At 46.5% G+C, this 20,688-nt stretch overlaps 2 protein-coding genes across 5 annotated transcripts in view; one reads left to right on the plus strand and one right to left on the minus strand.

Moving 5' to 3' along the window:
* Positions 1–20,688, plus strand: part of LOC133114002 (dedicator of cytokinesis protein 7-like) — a 50,227-nt gene that overhangs the window by 15,448 nt on the left and 14,091 nt on the right. The window contains exons 16-32 of one of the 3 annotated variants that reach the window (XM_061223198.1): positions 5,537–5,654; positions 5,846–5,916; positions 6,027–6,165; positions 6,517–6,618; positions 7,846–7,932; positions 8,262–8,493; positions 8,606–8,770; positions 9,536–9,708; positions 11,413–11,514; positions 12,313–12,399; positions 13,663–13,758; positions 15,300–15,440; positions 16,292–16,405; positions 18,316–18,486; positions 18,741–18,880; positions 19,422–19,591; positions 20,250–20,404. In XM_061223198.1, the coding sequence (XP_061079182.1) occupies positions 5,537–5,654; positions 5,846–5,916; positions 6,027–6,165; positions 6,517–6,618; positions 7,846–7,932; positions 8,262–8,493; positions 8,606–8,770; positions 9,536–9,708; positions 11,413–11,514; positions 12,313–12,399; positions 13,663–13,758; positions 15,300–15,440; positions 16,292–16,405; positions 18,316–18,486; positions 18,741–18,880; positions 19,422–19,591; positions 20,250–20,404 (2,263 nt within the window). The remainder of the gene's footprint in view (positions 1–5,536; positions 5,655–5,845; positions 5,917–6,026; positions 6,166–6,516; positions 6,619–7,845; positions 7,933–8,261; positions 8,494–8,605; positions 8,771–9,535; positions 9,709–11,412; positions 11,515–12,312; positions 12,400–13,662; positions 13,759–15,299; positions 15,441–16,291; positions 16,406–18,315; positions 18,487–18,740; positions 18,881–19,421; positions 19,592–20,249; positions 20,405–20,688) is intronic. The other 2 variants (XM_061223199.1, XM_061223200.1) reach the window with 2 other exon arrangements.
* Positions 469–4,459, minus strand: angptl8 (angiopoietin like 8). 2 transcript variants are annotated; one of them, XM_061225212.1, is made up of 4 exons: positions 3,844–4,459; positions 1,239–1,358; positions 878–988; positions 469–725 (listed from the first exon to the last, which is right to left on the minus strand). In XM_061225212.1, exons 1-4 carry the CDS (start codon positions 4,147–4,149, stop codon positions 714–716), a joined length of 549 nt encoding a protein of 182 aa, XP_061081196.1. In that variant the 5' UTR covers positions 4,150–4,459; the 3' UTR covers positions 469–713. The 2 variants fall into 2 exon arrangements, with proteins under 2 accessions (XP_061081196.1, XP_061081195.1); XM_061225211.1 differs by having other exon boundaries at positions 1,239–1,385.

Raw genomic sequence — 20,688 nt, forward strand, 5'->3', positions numbered from 1 at the left:
CAGGTGAGTCTACACCCACACACCACCTACAGGTGGGTCTACACCCCCACACCACCTACAGGTGAGTCTACACCCACACACCACCTACAGGTGAGTCTACACCCCCACACCACCTACAGGTGAGTCTACACCCCCACACCACCTACAGGTGAGTCTACACCCACACACCACCTACAGGTGAGTCTACACCCCCACACCGCCTACAGGTGAGTCTACACCCACACACCACCTACAGGTGAGTCTACACACCCACACACCACCTACAGGTCAGTCTACACCCCCCACACCACCTACAGCTTACTCCATACCACCCCTACACCTACCGATGAATCTCCAGTCCATTGTGTACTCTCTTGAACACAGTGCAGTTGTGACACAATCCGTCTTTCTGTTTCTACCTTCCTGAGATGATCACTTGACCCCATTTTGCAGCAGACAGTTTACAATTTCAGAATAATCAGCGAAAGATGGTAATAAAATGTTTATCTTTATTAAATGGTTAGGCTGTTTATGGACCCAGAGCAGCAGGGCAGTTTAGTGTGTGGCTTCGGTCTGTGTCTAGGTGAATGAGACGTGTTACTGTATGTGGCATTGCTGTGTTGAGTTTGAAGTGAGCATTATGTATCAGAAGATGGTTGGTGAGGAGGCTTGCAGCAGTGAACAGTTGGTCCTTATTGGTTAGGAAGAGTGTGATTTGCTTGAGGAAACAGGGCTCATGACTCGGTCTGTAACAGAAAAAGAACAGAATGATAAGTGATTTTTAAAAAAAATGATAAACTGTGATATGTTTTCTTGCCTGTCCAAGTACTAAGGTTATGTTGAGTCATCTTTATTGATCACTGGTGCATTGTGGGAGATGTAGGCTGGCAGGGATTACCAGGCTCTGTATGCGGGTAAGCTGCTGGTCCTGATCTTCCAAAGTTTGCTTTTCGTGCTGGATCCATTTCTCCAGGACCTTTAGAACATTGGAGTGCTGGAGAGCCCAGTCCTGTGTGCAAGTACAGACACACACAGACACACACACACACACACACACACACACACACACACACACACACACACACACAGGGAACATCACTAAACTGCATGCAGTATAACCTCTGTAATGTAATCTCATAATGTGTATGCACATGCATATGTGTGTGTGTGTGTGTGTGTGTGTGTGTGTGTGTGTATGTGTGTGTGCGCGTGCGTGCGTGTGTGCGCGTGCGTGTGTGTGTGTGTGTGTGTTTATTTACCTTTAATGTTGTGATGTTGGGAGCTGAGCTGTCCACGCTGGTGTCCAGGCTGGTCACCTGGTTCAGGAGCTCCACCTGTTCCTTTTCAACGTCCTGCAGCGTTGTCCTCATCTGCAGTGCCTGCGCGTGCAGACCAGCAGTCTGTGTCTGCGTCACAAAGCCACTGTCTCAGTAAACTGCACATAGTGACCTGCACCACAGGGCCTCTGTCTGAGTAAACTGCACATAGTAACCTGTGTCACAAAACCACTGTCTGAGTAAACTGCACATAGTGACCTGTGTCACAAAGCCACTGTCTGAGTAAACTGCACATAGTGACCTGTGTCACAAAGCCACTGTCTGAGTAAACTGCACATAGTGACCTGTGTCACAAAGCCTCTGTCTGAGTAAACTGCACATAGTGACCTGTGTCACAAAGCCTCTGTCTGAGTAAACTGCACATAGTGACCTGTGTCACAAAGCCTCTGTCTGAGTAAACTGCACATAGTGACCTGTGTCACAAAGCCTCTGTCTGAGTAAATCACAGGGTAAACAGTTATATATAGTATCTCTTTAAGTCAATTCTCATAAATTCAAACCGAAATACAACTGAGAAACAAGATCAGTGATTAGAAAAGTGACAGCTGAGGGCTTACAGTCCCACAGACAGACAGTGCAAAAATAAAATCAACTCCCTAGCTAACTACAGTATTCAGTAAAAACCATCATCAATATAAAGTCCTCGTAAGTAGTTTTTGTAATGCTTGATAGCTAATTTTGATGATTAATGTTTCATGAATGTCGTTTGCGTATTTAAACAGACTCCTCTACCGTTTCCTGCGATCGCGCAGTGACGCCGGCAGCCATTGTTTCGACATAATTGAACATTGTTGAGGTCGTTGCAAGGGTTATCAAATGTCCTGGCCATTTGGCCAGAATAAGACCTCTTTAAAGGATTCATTTAAAATGCTTTTGTGGGACTTGCCTGGTGAATAGAGAGACGGGCATGTGCTGTCTTGTTTGCTACCTTGCATTTGGCACAGTGCCAATAAGTAAAGGCATTTCTTAAAATGAATTATTTACTGAACATATGGAAGGTTAATGGTTGCAGAGTTACGCTCAAGTGGCAGGTTTTACATTTAGAACGAATGCTGGAAAGACCAGAGCCAACGCCATCAGGCATTTAGACTTTAAAATTAAAATGAGTCTAACACTGCAAATGCAGTACCTTCTTCTCAGCCTTTTCCTCAATATTAGGGCTTAAAATAATAGCATTTTTTACATTGTAAATGATCAAATCAGTAAAGAAATACAGGCCGTTTGTGCCATTTTCTTCAAAAAAAAGCCCCCACTGTTCTAAACCGTCTAACTGAAAGTTTCAGTTCCATTTCCATTCTGAATGGTCTTGAGTCCTGGAATCAACGCAGGCCTGGCCGTGATTGGAGCCTGGGTGTGTTCTTTGGGCCGTATGTTCCGGCCGGCGTCTGCCGTTCTGTGAACTGCCGTGATGTTGATTTCGCTTTTAATTTGGGATTAACGGCACGGCGAGATGGGAGGAGAGCCGCTTCTCGGGGTGGGTCAGACAGGTCTGCGTTTCTCCCCGTTTATCACCCGCCTGCTCAACGCAGGCACAAGTTTCAGCAGCTAACATTTTTTTTGTTGATAGTATGCTGTTCAGTTTGTCTTTAATATTGCTAAATCCCACTCACAACTATTGTATTTATTATGTGTTTAATTGTTTGTGGCTATTCTCAGTGCAGAGTGCGATCGCTCAGATACAGTATTTCGTTTTCATTTTAATTACGTGACAATAGTTAACATGATAGCTACAGGAGCGCTTATTGGCACAAATTACAGATTGACTGCATTTGTAAACTCTGTTTGATGATTAATCCCATATTTTGCAATAATTTCTCCCTTGGCATAATAAGTAATATGTAATAAATGGAATATCGATGTATATGTGAAGGCATAATGTTTTAAACAGTGATCATTACACCCACCATGATGTGGTCACGACCAACATGAGCTGTCTACCATGCAGTTAAGAGAACTAAACTGCAAGGTGTTTCCAAAAAAAAATGTTATATATTTTAAAATTAATATCACCCTGTTATGCTCAATGTCAAAGAGACCAATAAAGAAGAATTAGAATGGAGGGCCGGGTATGTCAATAGCCTGCAAAATCAAGTTCAAGTATTTGGGTCAAGTTCAAGTTCAAAAAACCATGAGAAATTTGCATACGCAACGTGTGCAAACCCCAAACATCTGTTTTCGACTCCAAAGAAAATCACTCAGTTCAGCTTAGTAAGCCACATCATTCATATTAATTTAATGATTCAATTGTACGTTCTTTTTTTCTTTTGTTTGAGCAACATTTAAAAACGAGTTTCGTTCAGTAAAGCTTAAGAAATACTTGAATAACGTCAGTATTTCTTAGTTCTAGAATAGCGCGTGCGTGGCCTACTGGGTGCGCCCGACGCTGGACTTCGGAGAATGGCAAGACTCAGTAGCCACGCCCAGTCCGCCACGCACCTCGCCAGGGGACTGCACCTACATGCCGTGCGAAGTTGACTCCAGAATTATAGCCCTTAGTCCTGACCGGAACGTAGGCGTGCACGCTCACCTGTAAATGGGAGAGGGTTTTCCTGATCTCCTCCTCTTTTTGCGCGGCCTGCTTCACCTCCTCCTGCAGGTGCTCCAGCGCCCCCTCCTGGCGCTGGAGCAAGGTGTCGACCCGGCTCATTCTGCGGTTGGTGTCCTGGTAGACGTGGTGTATGGTATCGCTGAACTGCAGCACGCCATAGGTCAGGACGTTCACGTCCTCCACAGAGGCCAGCTTTGATTGGACCTTTGCTTTCTTCTTCACTGGTGTTCCAGATGCTTCTATCGCCCAGAGAGTCGCGCACAGCAGGGGCAGTAAGCCTCTCATTCTGGGGTATTGTAAATCTGCCCCCGTCCTCTTCTTACAACCTCTGGGAATCCGCTGTATAATGTTCTGTCGCTTTTCTTAGTTTCTCTCCCTCGAGTGTTGTATCGGTGTATCTCTCAGCTTTCTGCCTCTCTGTGTCTGTGTTTGTATCTCTGTTTCAGAGCTCTCTGTTTCTCTGTGTCTGTGTTTTCTCTGTCTCTCAGCTCTGTGCCTGTATCTGCCGTGTCAGTTTGTCTCAGTTTGTCTCAGTTTGTCTCAGTTTGTCTCAGTTTGTCTCTGCGTGGCTCAGTTTGTCTCTGCGTGTCTCAGTTTGTCTCTGCGTATCTCAGTTTTTCTCTGCGTATCTCAGTTTGTCTCTGCGTGTCTCAGTTTGTCTCAGTTTGTCTCAGTCTCTGCATGTCTCAGTTTGTCTCTGCGTATCTCAATTTGTCTCTGCGTATCTCAATTTGTCTCTGCGTATCTCAGTTTGTCTCTGCGTGTCTCTGCGTGTCTCTGGGTGTCTCAGTTTGTCTCAGTCTCTGCGTGTCTCTGTGTGTCTCGGGTCCTGTCTGTGCCTCTCGATCTTATATCAATTATCTCCTGGAATATGGGGAGATTTCGGAATACCAGCTGAGCAGTGGCCCAATCAGAGTGCTGCTCTGTGTCCTTCATTGAATCAGTGTGACCTAGACATGTAACTGATCAAACAGTTACTGTTGTTGGCGGTCCAAGCTCTCAGGTTGATCTCAGTCCAGACAGTAAGATGCAATAAACCTAAAATGCTTTGATCTGCAGTGACCTGCTCTGTGTTTGTTTTAGAGTTTGGCTGCCACAGGAGGGCAATTTATGAATAAATACACAAGAAAAGGCCACATACACATGCACACAAGCCTACAAAATGATTTTGACTCACCATATGCATGCCTACGCACATACCGTTAAAAGTAATATAGCTGTTTGGCCCATACACAAGATTTGCAGATGTGAATACTGCCTGCCATTTGCTTTGAGTCAGGCATTTTGATGGAATTGTGTCAGAAAGTAGTAGCTTTATAAATTTAATATAGGACATAGCCCTTTATGAGCTCTGTACTATATAAATAAGATGTATCATTCCTTTAACTACCTTTGTGAAGTAATGTATATAATGTCATATAATTTAAATGCAATACAATGTAATACTGCTGAACCAACATTTATATTATCTCTCCCCCTGTCCCTGTCTCGCTCCCTCTTCTTCCCTCTTTCCCTCTGTTGAACTCTTCTCTCCCTCTCTCCCTCCCTTTCTCTCTCTCCCTCCCTCCCTCCCTCCCTCCCTCCCTCTCTCCCTCCCTCCCTCTCTCTCTCTCTCTCTCTCTCTCTCTCTCCCTCCCCTCTCTCTCTCTCTCTCTCTCTCTCTCTCTCTCAGGAACCTGCTGTATGTGTACCCTCAGAGTCTGAACTTTAGCAGTCGTCAGGGCTCGGTGAGAAACATCGCTGTCAAGGTGCAGTTCATGGCGGGAGAGGATCCCAGCCAGGCCCTGCCTGTGAGTTTCCACCAATAGCACATTCAGAAAAGGAGCCCCACCCACATCACTGTCCAATCACACACTCATAAATGAGCCACACCCATGTCACTGTCCAATCACTAACTAATGAAGGACTTAATAATAATCAATGTTACTAGCTATCCAGCAGACCAGTTTTAACAAAACATCATCTGATCTGGTGATCGCAGGTTATCTTTGGCAAGTCCAGTTGTGCTGAGTTTCAGAAGGAGGCCTACACTCCAGTCATCTACCACGACAAGTAAGAGCCTCTCCTCCCCTTTCTGTTTGTCAGTCCAAGGTCCTGCTTTCCTCTCATCCTCTATCCCTCCTCTCTCTCTCCTTCTCACCCCCCCTTCTCTCTCACTCCAGGTCTCCAGAGTTCTATGATGAGATGAAAATGAAGATTCCTGCTGACCTGACGGATAATCACCACCTGCTCTTCACCTTCTACCACATCAGCTGCCAGCCCAAACAGAACACTCCCCTGGAGACCCCTGTGGGCTACACGGTGAGATGAGGCACCTTCAACCAACACCGTGTTCTATGCCCAAAACCTACACCCAACTGCTCCTACACCCTCTGTGTACACCCAACACCTAAACCCAACATCTCCTACTGCCTCAGCCTACGCCCACCACGGCCTACACCCTCAGTCTACATGCAACACCTACAAAAAAATGTGCTACACCCTCTTTATACTTTATGGATACACTCCTGCCTGCCCCCTCAGCCTACACTCAGTGCTTCTACACCCTCAGCCTACACCCAAATCTCTCCTACAGTCACAGTGAGCAGCTAACCCCTCCTGTTGTATTATTGTGGTGTAGAGTGTATTGATGGTGTACCGGTGTCTCCTCAGTGGATCCCGCTAATGCAACATGGCCGCCTGCGGTCCGGCTCCTTCAGTCTGCCCGTGTCTGTGGAGAAGCCCCCGCCCAGCTACTCCGTCCTCACCCCGGATGTAAGCCCTACACCCCTATAATACCCCTCTCCCCCCAAAACAGTCTGTACTAGAGGTCAGCATGGAGCCCACCTACGCCCAAACTCTTCATGGCCCCACCCAAACCAGCCCAACAAGCTCTAGCCAACCGTGAAGCCCACAGAGCTGGAAGTAACAAGGCAATAATACCATACAACACGAATGAAAACTGACCTTTCTAGGCTGCTCATTTCCCTCCCTACATCACTGTAATTATTAGCCATGTATGCTATCTGTATGCTAAATGTAATGATCAGACTTAACGTTTATTTATTTTACTATTTGTGGTGTTCTAGCTGCCAAAACTGTGGCATTGCTACTTGGATAGTTCTCATTATTTTACAAGGGTTCAAGTTTTTTTTTTTAAATCTATGTGATCACTCAAGCACTTGGAACCATACTTCCCTCTAGGGTTTTTAGCGCGCTTGTCCCTGGTTATGATTGGCCCTTTATTGTACATCGCTCTGGATAAGAGTGTCTGTTAAATGACTGTAATGTAATATAATGTAGTGCAGTGTTCTTGTGGAACCTGGGAAGGGGGACCAACACTTCTGCCAGCTGCTAGCAAGGATTGACAACGATAGCGGAAAGCTTCTAGTGTGTGGTTATGCTCAACAAGCAAAATGAAAATGGCTGAAAATGTGCTTTCGCATTTATTTTGGAAACGCGTTTTGCTTTCTGTTGAACACAACGTTTAGTTGTTCGTGCAACAAACAGCCCAGGAGTGACTTCCCCTTTCAGTATATGTTTGCATAAAGTATGCTTGTAAAATAGAGGAATCATTTATTTTTGTATTTTATAATGATCAGAATAGACTAGCCAGCTAGCTGTAGCGCTGTTTTTCCTGTTAAACATGACGTTAATAGGTTTGTCGCTCTTGTCCTATCAAATCAAAACTTGCTAAGCTGAGCATAATGGACAGTACGCTACAGAAACTGGAAGCTTTGCGGTATTGTTGTCGTTGTTAACGGCTGGTGGTGGTGTTGCTATACAGACCTCTATTCTGTACCATGTCCTTCTTAGTGCATGCACAGCCCATGATTATTAACATCATACTGTTTACCCATTATCAATGGGCCTTTAGTCACTTATTTACATGATTTATTTAGAATTCGCCCTCGTCCAGAGTGACTTGTATAGTTTATATATTGTTTGTATTATGTATTTATACAGCAGAGTGATCTGTGTCTTTGTCTCTGTTCCTTGCAGGTCCAGCTTCCTGGGATGAAGTGGGTTGATAACCACAGAGGGGTGTTCTGTGTAGAAGTGCGAGCTGCTTCTTCTGTTCACACGCAGGTATGAACGTACACTCGCACTCTCACAATCCCACTGTCACACACACTTTGTCTCTCACAGACACACAACACACCCACACACACACACATAGTCTCTCACAGACACACTCACACACACACACACACTCACACACACACACACACACACACACACACACTCACTCACACACACACATACACACTCACATGCAGTCTCTCTCTCACACACACACACGTAGTCTCTCACACACACACACACACACACTCACACACACACACACACACACACACTCACACAGACACACACACACACACACACTCACTGAATGCTGACGGCTCTGTGGCCCTCAGGACCCTCACCTGGATAAGTTCTTCACGCTGGTGGATGTGTTGGAGGAGTACTCCTTCCCGTTCCGGCTGAAGGACGTGATCATCACCGAGGCCAACGTGGAGGCGGAGCTGAAGGCCAGCATGGCACAGCTGCGGTCCGCCCTGCTGGACACCTGCGTGCGCTTCCTGCACCAGCTGCTGAGCAAGCTGGTCCTGCTCATCGTGCACCCGCCCGTCATCGCAGGGCAGATCGGTGAGCTCTCCCTCCTCTCTCTCCTCCCTCTTTCTGTTCGTCTCTCTGTCTTTCTCCCCCTCTCCCACTCTCTCCCTCTCTCTCTCACTCACTTCCTCTCTCTCTCTCTCAGTGAATCTTGGCAGAGCTGCGTTTGAAGCCATGGCGCTGTTGGCCAATCAGATCCAGAAGAACCTGGAGGGCAGTCAGGACCACCACGGCCGAAACAACCTGCTGCTGTCCTACATCCACTACTGCTTCCACCTGCCCAGCGGGGACCCCCCCGCCCCCCACGGCGGTGAGTGTGCTGCAGTGGCTGAGCCAACACGGCTCCAGATGTTTATATCACACAGAGCTCCAGCACCGCTGCGCCTCCTCATTCCTGTCCGACACCAGGATATCTGTCACTCCCGGCTCAAGGGTCAGACCGCATGAATTCGCAATGGGAGTGTGTGTGATTTGCTAATATGATAATAGATTTACGAATATTTTCTTCTTGAGAGAGAAAAAAATGATAAAACACTTGAATGCTCATTAAAAGATTGAAACACTTGTTAAGACTTTTTTTTGTAGTGCTCTCCCTCCATTCATCAGTGCCATTCTGACTGGATTAGTGTAGGGGCGGTCTATAGCGTAGTGGTTAAGGTACATGACTGGGACCCGTGTAGCCACAATAAGATCTGCACAGCCCTTAATCCTGCATTACTCCAGGGGAGGATTGTCTCCTGCTTAGTCTAATCAACTGTAAGTCACTTTGGATAAAAGCGTCTGCCAAATGCCATTAATGTAATGTCTTGATTGCCGTTGTTTTGACTGAAAGTCTTACTGAGCGTTTGGTCGTTGTTTTGACTGAAAGCCTGACTGAGCGTTTGGTTGTTGTTTTGACTGAAAGCCTAACTGAGCGTTTGGTCGTTGTTTTGACTGAAAGCCTGACTGAGCGTTTGGTCGTTGTTTTGACTGAAAGCCTAACTGAGCGTTTGGTCGTTGTTTTGACTGAAAGCCTGACTGAGCGTTTGGTCGTGGTTTTGACCGAAAGCCTGACTGAGCGTTTGGTCACGCCCAGGTCTGGCCCCTGCGTATGAGCTGCCCATCCAGTACGCCACGTTGTCCCGGGCAACCGCCCGACCCAGCAGCCTGCACCTGTCCCGCTCCAAGAGCATCAGCAACTCCAACCCCGACCTGGCCACCACGCCCGCCTCGCCTGACGAGGAGGTGCAGAGGATCATCGGGAGCAAGGTGTGTGTGTTTCTGCGTCTCTTTCTGCACGGGCACACACACACACACACACACACACACACACACACACACACACCCGCATCGTACAACCCATTCCTCTTTTCTCGCATTTACACACACCGACGTTTCGCCTCTCCCCGTTTCCAAATGTTTATGCACACTGTCTGTATTGCCTCTTTTTGTATTCACAGTATTCCTGCATAGGGACCGTATCGCTGCATAGAGACAGTTTTCCTGAATAGCAGAATAATCCCGGAACAGTAACAGCATTCCTGCATGGTTATAGTATTCCCCCAGAGTGACAACTATGGCATTCCTCTGTAGAGACAACATTCCTGTGTAGAGACAACATTCCTGCGCAGTGACAACATTCCCGCAGAGTGACAGCTGTCCGGACAGCTGTTCGCAACTGAACACTCTAATGCTGTTGTGACGATCACTACTGGTAGTTGAAGACAGTGTAGTTCTAGAACACAGACTTAGAATTTTGTGGAAAAAAGGTTCCAAACCCTTTTCATTGGGTTAAACAGAACAGTTATACCCAGAATTATACACTCAATTATACACTGAATGGTGCCAGACAGGGTGGTTTGACTATCTCAGAAACTGGGACTTTCACGGACTACAGTCTCAAGAGTTTGCAGAGAATGGTACGAAAAAACATCCAGTGAGGAGCAGTTCTGCAGGCAAAAACGCTTTGTTAATGAGAGAGGTCAGAGGAGAAGGCCCAGACTGGTCAAAGCTGACAGGAAGGAGACAGTAACACAAATAATCACGCACTATAACAGTGGTATGCAGAAGAACATCTCTGAACACACAACGTGTCAAACCTCTAAGTAGGCTACAGCAACCGAAGACTTAATACGTCTAAAGAATAAGTCTAATAAATACCTAATAAAATGCTCACTGTCTGTATAATTACTTCCACAACAGTAAATCATTTTTACTTAAATACTGTGATGATGTGGTTTAGAGCTGCAGTCACCATTCACGGTCTCCTGAAACGCAGAGGGCTTTTGAAAAGATATTTGTCTCACAGAATCTAGCATAAACATCAATCAGCTAGCTGCTTAGCTACAAAATTAAATTGTGAATTTCTAAACTGGTAATATATGATGTTTAAATATAAGAAAACCATTGAGACAAGTATAGACGTTACTAAAACTTTAAATGTACATGCGTTGTTAGGCTTGACTGGAGTGAGCAGAATCAGCATGGCTGCGTAGCTTTGCAGGAACTGCACTGTACTGGTCTGTAGCTCCCCAGGCCAGCTCTCAGGCGCAGGGAGAAGTGTCCGCTCCGACAGTATCTGTGGGAATATTGTGGATATGAAGGCAGCGCTTCAGTTGTTTCTGTGTTTGATGTTGATCACTGTGAAACCGTGCCGGATTCGCAACCCTCTGCTGTGCTAATCTTTTTGTCTCCCTAATGCCCCCTTTGCCCTCCCCAACTCTCTCTCTTCCTCTCCTATCTTTCCATCTGTCTTTCTACCTCTTTCTCTCTTTCCGCTTCCCTTTTCTCTGCCCTTATTTTTTCCCCTTTCTCTCTCTGTCCTCCCCCTTTGTTCCTCCGTCTCTCTCTCTCTCTCTCTCTCTCTCTCTCTCTCTCTTCTCCTTTCTCCCCCTCTCTCCTTCCCTCCTGCTCTTCTCTTCGGGCCCTCTCTCCTGTGTGCTGCTGCCCCCTGGCTGTGGGTGTTGGTATTAGGGGATTGACCGCTCTCACTCCTGGGTGAACTCTGCTTATGCCCCTGGGGGCTCCAGGGCCGTGCTACGCAGGAACCCCAACTCCAGCAGTGAGCTCAAGCAGGTGCACCCCCAGCCTGTGTGTGTGTGCGTGCGCGTGTGTGTGCGTACGCATGGGTGTGTGTGTGTGTGTGTGTGTGTGCGTGTGTGCGCGTGTGTGTGTGTGCGTGCGTGTGTGCATGCGTCTGTGTGTGGGTGTGTGTCCCCACCAGTATGCAAAAAGTCATGTGTCCTCACCATGTAGCAAAAACAAGTGTGTGTGCTCGCATGAGTGTGTCCACCAATCATCTGCTTTTTTTTTCTGTATCTTCACCAATCTCCTTAAAAGTCTTAATCTACCCATGATTGTGAGCACGCTCATTCACTTATTCACTTATACACACACACACACACACACACACAAACCCCCTCTGGCTTACTGTACTACACCCTCTCTCTCTTACACAGACACACGCTGTTTTCATCATCATTGGTGTTTTTGTCATGGTCTATGTCTTCATTATTTATTTTGTCAAACGACATAATCCGTTTAGTGTGTCTCTTCATTATTTACTCATGCTTTCATTCTCTTCATCCAGAATTAACCTTAAACTCAATTCCTACAGTCTTAATGTGTAGCAGACTGTTCCCAATGAGTATCAGTTTGTGATATAGTTTTCCAGTTTCAGAGTATATCCTGTTCCCACAGTCTCTAGCTGTTCTGTGGGTGGTATCTTGTATACGGTCTCAGGTACTCTAAATTCTGCTGGTAGCGGATCAGTGGGTCTGCTGGATCGGGTCGTTGGATTTGAGTTTAGGTGCCACTCCTTCATCCCTCTGTGTTGTGTGTCTGTGTCTGTTCACCTCCGCCCGCTCATCACAGGCATGTGAGCACAGCTCCAATCGCATGTCCGCTTTCCTGGAGAACACCTTCTTCTGCCCTGCCCCAACCAGGCACGTCGCCAAGAAGGTAACACACACACAAGCACACGCAGGCACGCACACACACACACACGCACACACACTCACGCACATGCAGGCACGCACACACGCGCACATGCACACACACTCACGCACATGCAGGCACACACACACAAGCACATGCAGGCATGCACACACACACACATACACACACAGACACACACACACACATGCAGGCACACACACGCGCACACACACTCACGCACATGCAGGCACACACACACAAGCACATGCAGGCACGCACACACACACACACATACACACACAGACACACACACACACACACTCATGCACATGCAGGCACGCACACACGCACACACACTCACGCACATGCAGGCACACACACACACACACATACACACACAGACACACACACACACACTCACACACATGCAGGCACACACACTCACGCACATGCAGGCACGCACACACGCGCACACACACACACATACACACACAGACACACGCACACACACTCACGCACACATGCAAGCACCCGCACCCATGCATGCATAAACGCACACACGCACGTTTCTGTCCATAATAACAGTGAGACCAGTCTGGCAGCAGGTCACAGGTCATTGATAATCATGATTGTCCTGTCTGCTTTATTGGACAGACATATCCAGTAACTTTTTACAGCACATTCTACTTGCTACTAAAACACGACCTCTTATGAAACTATATAGAGTACATCCTTACATTTCCTTTGTCAGCAGGTGGTCTGCGTCACCGTATCTGGAGGTCTGTCTCCCTCAGTGCCTGTAGGGCTGTCAGGGATTCATGATCTATTGCATGTGTAACCACAACTGGCACTAATTTGGGTAGAGCTCATTCAGCTCACAAGGGTATTTTTCCAGCTTTTCACTTCTCATCATCCACATCTGTGTGTGATCTTGTGTGTGTGTATGTATGTAAGTGTGTGTGTGTGTGTGTGTGTGTTAGTATTGTGAGTACAGGGATCTGTACTGTGAATGTCTGTATTGTGAGTACAGGGAATGTCTGTGGAAATAGTTTTAGCTGTGATAACTGTGTTTGCACTACAGTCTGATATTACCAAGTTTCAGCTCTTTCCCGAATTGTAATTCTCTGTTAACCCAGTTGTAGCTCTGTGCTAATTCCTGATTGTATATGAACAGTGGTAGCTCGGTGCTAACTCGATGAACTTTGTGAGCAGTGGCGGCTCTTGGTGTGCCCATGCTAACCCTAGCTGTGCTAACGCTAACTGTGGTAACCTGTGGCAATCCTGTAGCTGCTCCATGAGGAGCTGGCTCTGCAGTGGGTGGTGAGCACCAGCACAGTGAGAGAGGCAGCGCTGCAGCAGGCCTGGTTCTTCTTCCACCTCATGGTTGGTATCCGTACACACATACACACACACACACACGCATACACTCACGCATGCACACACACATGGCATGCCCTTCATCAGCAGTATACACACTACCAGTGCTGTACACACTAAGATGTGCAGACACACTATACACTACTGCATGTACACACGTTGCACACCCAGGTGTGTGTGTGTGTTATGCGTTTCTGTGTGTGAGTGTGTCTCTAACCCTCAGGTGAAGAGCATGTCCCATCACCTGTGTGTGAGTGTGTCTGTGTAACCCTCAGGTGAAGAGCATATTCCATCACCTGTGTGTGTTACGTGTTTCTGTGTGTGAGTGTGTCTCTGTGACCCTCAGGTGAAGGGCATGTTCCATCACCTGTGTGTGTTACGTGTTTCTGTGTGTGAGTGTGTCTCTGTGACCCTCAGGTGAAGGGCATGTCCCATCACCTGTGTGTGTTATGTCTCTAACCCTCAGGTGAAGAGCATGTTCCATCACCTGTATGTGTTACGTGTTTCTGTGTGTGAGTGTGTCTCTGTGACCCTCAGCTAAGGGCATGTTCCATCACCTGTGTGTGTTACGTGTTTCTGTGTGTGAGTGTGTCTGTGTAACCCTCAGGTGAAGAGCATGTTCCATCACCTGTATGTGTTACGTGTTTCTGTGTGTGAGTGTGTCTCTGTGACCCTCAGCTAAGGGCATGTTCCATCACCTGTGTGTGTTACGTGTTTCTGTGTGTGAGTGTGTCTGTGTAACCCTCAGGTGAAGAGCATGTTCCATCACCTGTGTGTGTTACGTGTTTCTGTGTGTGAGTGTGTCTCTGTGACCCTCAGGTGAAGAGCATGTCCAATCACCTGTGTGTGAGTGTGTCTGTGTGTGAGTGTGTCTCTGTGACCCTCAGGTGAAGGGCATGTTCCATCACCTGTGTGTGTTACGTGTTTCTGTGTGTGAGTGTGTCTCTGTGACCCTCAGGTGAAGAGCATGTTCCATCACCTGTGTGTGAGTGTGTCTCTGTGACCCTCAGGTGAAGAGCATATTCCATCACCTGTGTGTGTGTGTCCCTGTGACCCTCAGGTGAAGAGCATGTCCCATCACCTGTGTGTGAGTGTGTCTGTGTGTGAGTGTGTCTCTGTGACCCTCAGGTGAAGAGCATGTTCCATCACCTGTGTGTGTTACGTGTTTCTGTGTGTGAGTGTGTCTCTGTGACCCTCAGGTGAAGGGCATGTTCCATCACCTGTGTGTGAGTGTGTCTCTGTGACCCTCAGGTGAAGAGTATGTCCCATCACCTGTGTGTGAGTGTGTCTGTGTAACCCTCAGGTGAAGAGCATGTTCCATCACCTGTGTGTGTTACGTGTTTCTGTGTGTGAGTGTGTCTCTGTGACCCTCAGGTGAAGAGCATGTTCCATCACCTGTGTGTGAGTGTGTCTCTGTGACCCTCAGGTGAAGAGCATGTTCCATCACCTGTGTGTGAGTGTATCTCTGTGACCCTCAGGTGAAGGGCATGTCCCATCACCTGTGTGTTACGTGTGTCTGTGTGTGAGTGTGTCTCTGTGACCCTCAGGTGAAGAGCATGTCCCATCACCTCTTTCTGGCCTCTCGGCTGGACCTCCCGAGGCGGCAGCGCTTCCCTGACCGTTTCGTAGACGACATCGCTGCTCTGGTGTGCGCCATCAGCGCGGACATTTCCACCAAATACCACAAGGTAGAGTACTGCACAGAGAGCTTCATTTCCGACGGTCTCTCTCTTGGGATGTGAAGCCTGATGTCATAAACGTTATGGTAGGATGTGGGTTAACACTAGAAAGGCCGTGGATTTTTACTTCCTAGAAATAGCACTGGTTTCTGCGCCTGCATCGGCCTAATTGCAATAAGATGGTGCCAATTACACTAATGAATCGATTTCAACATTGTGGTTTAGGCATATTACAGACGTATATGTGCTAACATTTCCAAAACACAAAATGGAAAAGTACCTAAAGAAATACAAAGTGCAATATATATCTTTTTTTAAAGTAATTTCTTCAGTATAACAAATTCAGCATGTTTCACCCAGCTCCTGGTATTTGGAACATGTTTTTACACACTATCCCCTGTCTCCTGTTACTCTCAATTTCACAGACCTTTGGTTTTGTTAGTGCTTGATTGCTTGATTGAGCAATTTCTATCAAAGCATTAGCCCTTCAGTTGCTTTATTGCATGCCGAGGTACCAGAACCTCCTATTGTCCGGTGGGGTTTTTGTGAAGAAAATGGCACAAACAGCCTGTACTACATTTTTTGGAGTTTCAAAAACAGTTACTTTACATTATTTGCATATATTTAGGAAAAGTCGTATAAGGAGGTGGGTGTTGAATTTACTGTGCTGGATGCCCAGTGGCGTCAGCTCTGGCCTGTCTAATGTTAATAGTAATTTGGTAATTCTGGTTAATAGTAAAATACATTTATAGTATAATTCTGTGTCTTCATTCAATTATTTCTCTCTTTCTCTCTCTTTCTCTCTCTTTCTCTCTTTCTCTCTCTCTCTCTCTGTCTCTCTCTCTCTCTCTCTCTCTCAGGATGTGGAGTTGGTTGAGAGGTTGAACAGCAGTCTTGCTTTCTTCCTGAATGACCTGCTGTCACTCATGGACCGAGGCTTTGTGTTCAACCTCATTCGCACCTACTACAAACAGGTATATATACAATGTACACACCACAAACAGGTACCCATACATTGTACACACCACAAACAGGTACCCATACATTGTACACACCACAAACAGGTACCCATACATTGTACACACCACAAACAGGTACCCATACATTGTACACACCACAAACAGGTACCCATACATTGTACACACCACAAACAGGTACCCATACATTGTACACACCACAAACAGGTACACATACATTGTACATACTACAAACAGGTACATATACATTGTGCACACTATAAACAGGTACATATACAATGTACACACCACAACCAGGTACCCATACATTGTACACACTACAAACAGGTACACATACACTGTACACACCACAAACAGGTACCCATACATTGTACACACCACAAACAGGTACACATACATTGTACACACCACAAACAGGTACCCATACATTGTACCCACCACAAACAGGTACACATACACTGTGCACACTATAAACAGGTACATATACACTGTGCACACTATAAACAGGTACATATACAATGTACACACCACAACCAGGTACCCATACATTGTACACACTACAAACAGGTACCCATACATTGTACCCACCACAAACAGGTACACATACATTGTACATACTACAAACAGGTACATATACAATGTACACACCACAAACAGGTACCCATACATTGTACACACCACAAACAGGTACCCATACATTGTACACACCACAAACAGGTACCCATACATTGTACACACCACAAACAGGTACCCATACATTGTACACACCACAAACAGGTACCCATACATTGTACACACCACAAACAGGTACCCATACATTGTACACACCACAAACAGGTACCCATACATTGTACACACCACAAACAGGTACACATACATTGTACATACTACAAACAGGTACATATACATTGTGCACACTATAAACAGGTACATATACAATGTACACACCACAACCAGGTACCCATACATTGTACACACTACAAACAGGTACACATACACTGTACACACCACAAACAGGTACCCATACATTGTACACACCACAAACAGGTACACATACATTGTACACACCACAAACAGGTACCCATACATTGTACCCACCACAAACAGGTACACATACACTGTGCACACTATAAACAGGTACATATACACTGTGCACACTATAAACAGGTACATATACAATGTACACACCACAACCAGGTACCCATACATTGTACACACTACAAACAGGTACCCATACATTGTACCCACCACAAACAGGTACACATACATTGTACATACTACAAACAGGTACATATACATTGTGCACACTATAAACAGGTACATATACAATGTACACACCACAACCAGGTACCCATACATTGTACACACTACAAACAGGTACACATACACTGTACACACCACAAACAGGTACCCATACATTGTACACACCACAAACAGGTACACATACATTGTACACACCACAAACAGGTACCCATACATTGTACCCACCACAAACAGGTACACATACACTGTGCACACTATAAACAGGTACATATACACTGTGCACACTATAAACAGGTACATATACAATGTACACACCACAACCAGGTACCCATACATTGTACACACTACAAACAGGTACACATACACTGTACACACCACAAACAGGTACCCATACATTGTACACACCACAAACAGGTACACATACATTGTACATACTACAAACAGGTACATATACATTGTGCACACTACAAACAATTATCTGTGCTATACACTAGATCATACTGTAGTTCAGCATTTGTATCTTTGCACAAGCTGCTGCTCATATTGTAGTATACTATCTTTGCTCAGGGTGATGCTCATCTTGTAGTATAATAGCATTGTTCTGGGTAATGCTCATGCTGTGGATTATCTTTGTTTCCCCTCAGATCTCCAGTAAGCTGCACTCCACTCCCAACCCCAGCTCTCTGACCGCACTCAGGATGGACTTCATCCGCATCATCTGCTGCCACGAGCACTATGTCAGCCTCAACCTGCCCTGCTCCACCCTGAGTCCTCCTGCCTCTCCCTCCCCGTCCACCTCCTCCACCACCTCACAGGTACACACCCCGCACCTGGGCTGCTCCAGATTCACTGTGCTGTCTCTGTATTGACTGTGCTGTCTCTGTGCTGACTGCTCTCTCTGTATTGACTCTGCTGTCTCTGTGCTGACTGCTCTCTCTGTATTGACTCTGCTGTCTCTGTGCTGACTGCTCTCTCTGTATTGACTGTGCTGTCTCTGTATTGACTGTGCTGTCTCTGTATTGACTGTGCTGTCTCTGTGCTGACTGCTCTCTCTGTATTGTCTGTGCAGAGCTCTGCGTTCAGCAGCCAGGTGCAGGACCAGGGCGTGGCCAGCATGTTTGAGCTCTCCCTGCCCTTCAGACAGCAGCACTTCCTCTCCGCTCTGCTGCTCACTGAGCTGTCACTCATCCTGGAGCCTGACGGAGAGGGGTGAGTATGTGCTACTACACACACACACACACACACACCCACTCACTACATACACTCACTACATACACACACACACACACACACACACACACATACACACACACTACATACACACATACACACACACACACACACACCTCATACACACACACACACTCCTCATACACACACACTACATACATACACACACACTCACACACTACATACATACACATACACACACACACACTACATACATACACATACACACACACTGCATACACACACACACACACACACATACACATACACACTACATACACACACACACACACACCTCATACACACATACACACACACGCCTCATACACACACATACACACACACACACACTACATACATACACACATACACACACACACACTGCACACATACATGCATACACTGCACCTTTTGTTTTTTTTTAAAGGTTGGGAAATTGTAATGTAATTAAATGGAATATGGCGATTGTGCCAAGTGTGAGTATTATAAAATGGAAGCACTATATTTGCCTCTCCGTCAGGGTGTTCTTCCTCCATAAGAAGGCGATCAGTGCGCTACACACGGTTCTCTGCAGTCACGATGCAGACCCGCGCTACACCGACCCTGAGGTGCGCCCCTACATCGCCCGGCTCTACCTGCCGCTCCTCCCCATCGTCATGGAGACGCTGTCCCAGCTGCATGACTTCACAGGTGTGTGTTTGAGACAAGCTGCCAAAACCGGGATTCATTTTTTAAGCCCATTTCCTGGTCATGCTGAGAGACCCCACAATATATTGGGGGTATTTAGACATAATCTGTTTGTTCTTCATCTAATGTCTCCCCATATGCCAACGGTCTGCATCACTGATGAGTCGCTCTTTCTCACACACTTAGTGGAGGGACTCAGCATAGAGTCATATAACTGAGACCCCTGTGTTATTGCCTCTGTTTCTGTGTGTGTGTCTGTACAGAGACGTGCCCGACTCGTGTGTCACTGCGCTGTTTCTGTGTGTGTGTGTGTGTGTGTGTGTGTGTGTGTGTGTGTGTCTGTACAGAGACGTGTCTCTGCTCTGTTTCTGTGTGTGTGTCTGTACAGAGACGTGTCACTGCTCTGTTTCTGTGTGTGTCTGTACAGAGACGTGTCATTGCTCTGTTTCTGTGTGTGTGTGTGTGTCTGTACAGAGACGTGTCACTGCTCTGTTTCTGTGTGTGTCTGTACAGAGACGTGTCATTGCTCTGTTTCTGTGTGTCTGTACAGAGACGTGTCATTGCTCTGTTTCTGTGTGTCTGTACAGAGACGTGTCATTGCTCTGTTTCTGTGTGTCTGTACAGAGACGTGTCATTGCTCTGTTTCTGTGTGTCTGTACAGATACGTGCCCGACTCGCGTGAGACACGCCTCTGCCGCCACCGCTGGTGATGACATCGACTCGGACGGCAGCACCATCAGTCAGTCTGTCGCCATGGCGATAGCGGGCTCCCCACTGCCACACTCCAAGGCCAACCCCTTTGCCCTCCCAGCTGTGGTGAGTGATGTCATCACAGAGCGCACACTGATGTCACCGCAGGCTAGCTTTATTCTAATGGAAAATATATGCGCTGTCAAAGCTAGTATATAACAAACAGGAGGGAACTGGTTCCCTAGCGCTCTCTTTTCCTAAATCAATTCAGTTATGTTTAGTATGCGTAATTGCCATGAAATACATTTTGTATGCATCAGCCTATTATTTGTAATAATAAAAACACTACACACTCATTGAACAAGTTTCTCTCTCTCTCCCCCCTCCTCCCCCTCTCTCTCTCCCTCCTC

Source organism: Conger conger, chromosome 16, assembly GCF_963514075.1.
Source record: "Conger conger chromosome 16, fConCon1.1, whole genome shotgun sequence".
Taxonomy (NCBI): domain Eukaryota; kingdom Metazoa; phylum Chordata; class Actinopteri; order Anguilliformes; family Congridae; genus Conger; species Conger conger.

Excerpts from the sequence above, each read along its gene's own strand:
- angptl8 (XM_061225211.1), bottom strand. The coding sequence starts at position 4,149 with ATGAGAGGCTTACTGCCCCTGCTGTGCGCGACTCTCTGGGCGATAGAA. Across the intron at positions 1,386-3,843 it reads AAACCCTCTCCCATTTACAG|ACACAGACTGCTGGTCTGCA; the intron begins GTGAGCGTGCAC and ends TTTGTGACGCAG. Across the intron at positions 989-1,238 it reads CCAACATCACAACATTAAAG|GACTGGGCTCTCCAGCACTC; the intron begins GTAAATAAACAC and ends ACTTGCACACAG.